This window comes from Cyprinodon variegatus, unplaced genomic scaffold (assembly GCF_000732505.1).
Source record: "Cyprinodon variegatus isolate N-32 unplaced genomic scaffold, C_variegatus-1.0 Scaffold1014, whole genome shotgun sequence".
NCBI lineage: Eukaryota > Metazoa > Chordata > Actinopteri > Cyprinodontiformes > Cyprinodontidae > Cyprinodon > Cyprinodon variegatus.
The window spans coordinates 53,377-58,348 of record NW_015151467.1 but is presented as its reverse complement, the minus strand read 5'-3'; the positions used below and the strand labels follow the sequence as shown (position 1 = coordinate 58,348).

At 39.8% G+C, this 4,972-nt stretch overlaps 1 protein-coding gene across 2 annotated transcripts in view; it reads right to left on the bottom strand.

Moving 5' to 3' along the window:
* The window catches only part of LOC107100813 (growth/differentiation factor 11-like), a 47,019-nt gene extending 44,890 nt beyond the window's left edge, over positions 1-2,129 (bottom strand). For both annotated transcript variants that reach the window (XM_015399459.1, XM_015399460.1), the window contains exon 1: positions 1,364-2,129. In XM_015399459.1, the coding sequence (XP_015254945.1) occupies positions 1,364-1,778 (415 nt within the window). In that variant the 5' untranslated portion in view covers positions 1,779-2,129. The remainder of the gene's footprint in view (positions 1-1,363) is intronic.
* Positions 2,130-4,972: the final 2,843 nt, after the last annotated feature.

Here is a 4,972-nt window from a genome sequence, read left to right as displayed (position 1 = left end):
TGGGATAAGGGAAGAGAAGACAAGACATGATAAGACTAGATAAGACAAGAGAAGACAACACAAGACTGGATAAGATGGGATAAGGGAAGAGAAGACAAGACATGATACGACTAGATAAGACAAGAGAAGACAACACAAGACTGGATAAGATGGGATAAGGGAAGAGAAGACAAGACATGATACGATTAGACAAGACAAGAGAAGACAAGATAAGACAAGACTAGATAAGATAAGACAAGACTAGAAAAGATAAGATAAGACAGACTTTATGGATCTTACAGTTGAAAAATTAACTTGTCACATCGGCTCAATGGTCAAAAGAAGATAGACCACAGCATGATGCTGCCACCACCGCAGAACACTTCTGACAGATTCATTCTCTACATAGGAGATCCTCATAAAAGCCAATATGTCTTGTTCTTCTGAGATATGAGCAAAGATGCTCATCAGATACCCGATGCCGTCCAGATAGTCGCTCACAAAGGAGAGGGTTATAATTGGAAGTGTGTGTGCAGAATATATTATGTGTGTAAATGTTGTTGAGCCCCACGATTTGCCGGGAAAAAGGTCACACACTCCCCTCGACCCGAAGTGTTTCGCTCTTTGTGTACTTGAGGTTAAAAAAGAGAGAGAGAGAGAGAGAGAGAGGATGGGGGGAAAACTGCGCCTATAAACTCCGCATTTAAAAGGCAAGTGCGGCCGGTGGGGGGGCCCTGCTGCATGACGGGGAACAATGGCAGCATTTTGGACACACTTTTTCTCACTGCGATGAACAGCAGGGAAACCGGTAGAGGCGCCTATAAAAAGAGCGATAGAGCACAGCTGTCAGGGTTCAACAGTAATTTTATAAAATGTCTCAGAGGGGCCTGCCTGTGGATTTATGGGAAACTAGAAGAGGACGAGCAAATTTCCAGCAGGCATCGATTATGGGCTCCTTTAATGGGCGATCACTCCAGATTTTAGAAAACATGCAACAAACAAAAGGATGAAAATGCAGAGAATCAGCTGTTTCTCAGTGTTTTGTTTTAAGCCTGACTTTTCTCTTTATTTAACCAAAAGTTTGAGCCTGGCTCTTTAATATTCTCCACCATCAGTAAAACCATCATCAGCATCACAACCATAAAAACTAACAGGTCATCTGAAGGCTGTGTGCCTCTGAATGACATGAATCCAGATTATTAAATTGCTCAGATTTGCAATTAATCCTAATCTAGAGAGGTTCAGGTGTTTGATTTTATATATATAAAAAGAAAACAATCAAAGCCAAACAAGCAGAAGGGATGGATGCTGTCACAGATCCATTTTACGCGCAGGACGCACATTTGGAGACGCATTCGCTGGATGATGCAGCGGTGTGACTTACGCTCAGAGGCCATGGTGATCACGGACTCGGTCGTGGCGTGATATTCGTCCTCCTCCATGAACTCATCCTGGGCCGACGCGTCTCCCTGGAAGTCGTGATGGTCCAGGAGCTGCTGGAGCGGGGGCGCCTTGGGCAGCAGCTGGTTGACCACCTCTCTGCTGATGTTGGGCGCCTGCTTCAGGCGCAGCTTGCTCAGGATCTGGGACTTAATAGTCTCCAGCCGCAGCACCTTGCTCTGCTCCCTCCACACGCACGCGGAGCACTCGTGGGAGCCGGCGTCCTCGTCCAGCAGGGACAGATCCGCGTCCGTGGGCGTCTCGCTGGCAGAAGGCATCAGCAGATTGGGCTCGTCGCTCCCTGACAGTCCCAGGAAGATGAGCGCCATCAAACATGGTAACAAGTCGTACCTCGGCATGATGAAGCAGGGAAACTTTTTTTCGCCTCTTTTAGTTGATTAATTCCTGGTTATATCCCTTTGGATCCTTGTCTCAGCCTAATAATAATAATAAAAACCTCCGGATCTTTCTAATCCACAATCAGCACAAAGATGGTTTTCCTTTTTCCTGCACCGGGATGTTTAGAAATAAAGTAAAAAAAGAAAGAAAAAGTGCGTTCCAGTGTGTGATCTGCTTTTTTCTGTTTGATTGAAAGGTCAATTATCTGCTTGATGAATGCATAGCCAGCTCACTTGCAGTATATGATGGTCGCTGTGGGTCCCCGTGTGCAATTTAGTCCATGGAGGTGTGTGTGTGTGCATGTGCAGAAGTGTCACTGAAAAAAATGTGCAAGTGCGGTCAAAAAGGGGCTCTTTATATATCTCAGCAGCCCGGTGTCGTAATCCGCCTCCATTGGCTAAGATTGCAACAAAAGGCTTTTAGGTCTGTCACCAAGTCAAGAGGGACAGAGCGAAGGGAGGGTGGACGCGCTGTTATGGGACTAGAAATGTTTTTACAGTTCAGAACCGCTTTCAATTACAAACATTGACCAATTAAGGCTTTATAACAACCAGCTGACTTCTAAGCTCTGATTTTCTGCTTTTTACATGGAGTTTAGTCAACAAGAGCTGAACTGGCTACTTTTGAATCACCAGACTTCATAAATTCAATACTTCTGAACATTATTCAGTGTATTTAAAAAAAAAAAAAAAAGATGTCCTCTGAGCATTTGTCTGCTGCTAAACCAGGCCACTGCATCCACATCATGGTAGAAATAGCTTTTGCAAAAAGAGTCAAAGTGGGGCATATGTGCAAAACAATCATACTTAAAATTAATCTGTGTAATAAGAGGAAAATTCTTTTACAGCAACCTTCAGCAAAAGGCTTGCATTGTTTAATTTAAATATAATACATAAACATATCATCCTAGTTTTATTTAAATATGGATTTTTATTACATGCTACATTATTATATTGTATTCCAACAAACTATTGTTAAAGAACTGTCAGTATAGCCATCCTTTTATGTTTAAGTTTGTGTGAATGTTTTTGTAAAAAGTTTTTATTTCTCTGGTACTGAGCTTTCCCTGCTGCATTATTGACTCACTACTGACACCTGCTGGTTAAAAAGCACACCTGCAGCTGTAATCTTTGAGCTGCACAGATGGTTTTATTTACAGAAAGCTCAGAAAAACCGAATGAATGAGTGTGTGCATGAATGAATGAACGAAAAACTATATTTCAGACGATCCAGTAAAAAATAGTATAGTAAAAATAGTATAGAATAGAAAAAATAAATAGGTCTTATCTGTGAGAAGAGGGAGAAAGGCAAGGCAGGTTTATTTATTTAGCACAATTCTGTAGAAAGACAATTGAAAGTGTTTTAATTAAATAAATAAAAAACAAATATAAGAGAAATTAAAAGCAACAGCAAGTGCAAATAAAAAACAATAAAAGCAGATAGAAAAGCAATTAAAAATTAAGGTTCTAGATCAACTTTACCATGAGGGCCAGAATGGGCATTGCGTTTTTTCATGGGATCACAAAGAAAATTTGTAAAACAGAAAATGGGCAATTGTTAATCATTTGAAATATTGAGTCAAAGAGCTTTGGACACCTAAGATAGAGCAGATAAAACTGTATTTCTGTCTTAAGATCTCACCAAATATCTTACTCTGTGGTGTGGAGGCCGCAGCGCTGCAGACAGGAAGAAGGTGAGAACAGCAGAGGTGAGAACAATAAGACACATCACATCCACAAAACTTTCACTTGATTTCACAATATGACACATTTACATTATAGACAGCATATTAAAGTATATCAAAGATTTTTTTTTAAACTTTATTAATCTAAAATGAGAAATTAAATTATACAAGATAATTCCAATAACAACAAAAATAGTAATAGATTTTATTTACAGGTGCCTTTCTGGACACTCAAGGTCATCTTACAATTCATACATAAAAAAATACACGACAGGCACATAGTTAAAACAGTAGAATAAATAAAATCATGATTAAGGTAAAACAGTAAAGATACTAATAATTTAAAGTGAATAAGAAAGTTTAAAATGGTGAGTTTTGAGCTTAGATTTGAAAGCTGATATAGAATTGGCTTACAGTCAATTACCTTACTGTATACCAGAGGTCACGGATTAGCGGACCAGGGTCCGGGTCCGGACCCCAAGGATTTAAAACATTTATAAATTACTGCATGTTGAAGACGAACATGAGAAAAAGAGAGCAGAGAAAGTGTGGACTGCTGGAAGAACTGCAGCGAACTGGTGAAAGAAAAGTGAAATGGCGTGCTCAAAGATGACCCTGCGCATTTAGAGGATGTTTGGCTCAACCTGCTGCTGTGAAGCAGGATTCTCCACCATGAACAGAATCAAAAATAAATATGGATCCAGACTCAAAATGAGCACCTTGATATGTGCTTTAGAATAGAATGGCTTAGTCTCCAACCCAGGTTTAAAGCCTTGCAGGGCAGCATAAAGCCCACTGCTCTCATAAAAAAGTAAGAAACAAAATAAAATAATGGCCTGTTCAGTTGTTTTATAAATAAAGTGAGTCAGGAAATTGTCTATTTACAAAACTGAAAGATTGTTGTTCTGTAGTTCAAAAACAATGTAGATTTTAAAATGGAAATATTTTTCTATTTTTTTAGATTTATGTAGATGGATGCATAAAAATCTAATTTTGCTTCTGTGTTAATTTCTGTTTAAAGTAACAGATTAGAATTAAAAATGTCTCCCGACCTTTAATGGTTGATGATTTTCTTTATTCGGACCCTGTTCTATACAATCATATAAACTGTGTGTCTGATGCAGTACTGTTTAACTTCCAGCAGGTGTCCGTGTAGAGCAACACAGTTTAGTCAGCCAGGCCTCCTCTACCATAGATATGGATATCTATGTCCTCTACCATCACCTACTGTGTCCCTTTGCGCCACTGCTGCCATCTTCTGGTGTAAATGGGAACCTTCCAGAAATAACTGATGAATAAAGCCTGGGTTATTCTGGAAAAAAACAAAAAATAAAAAATTAGGGGGATTGTTGTCCTAGTGGTTAGAGCAGTGCACTTGTGCTCTGAGCAGGTTGCAAGTACCCAGTTTGATCCCAACAGCCTGCAGTCTGGGTCCCTGAGCAAGACCCTTAAAGGAATAGTACACCCAAA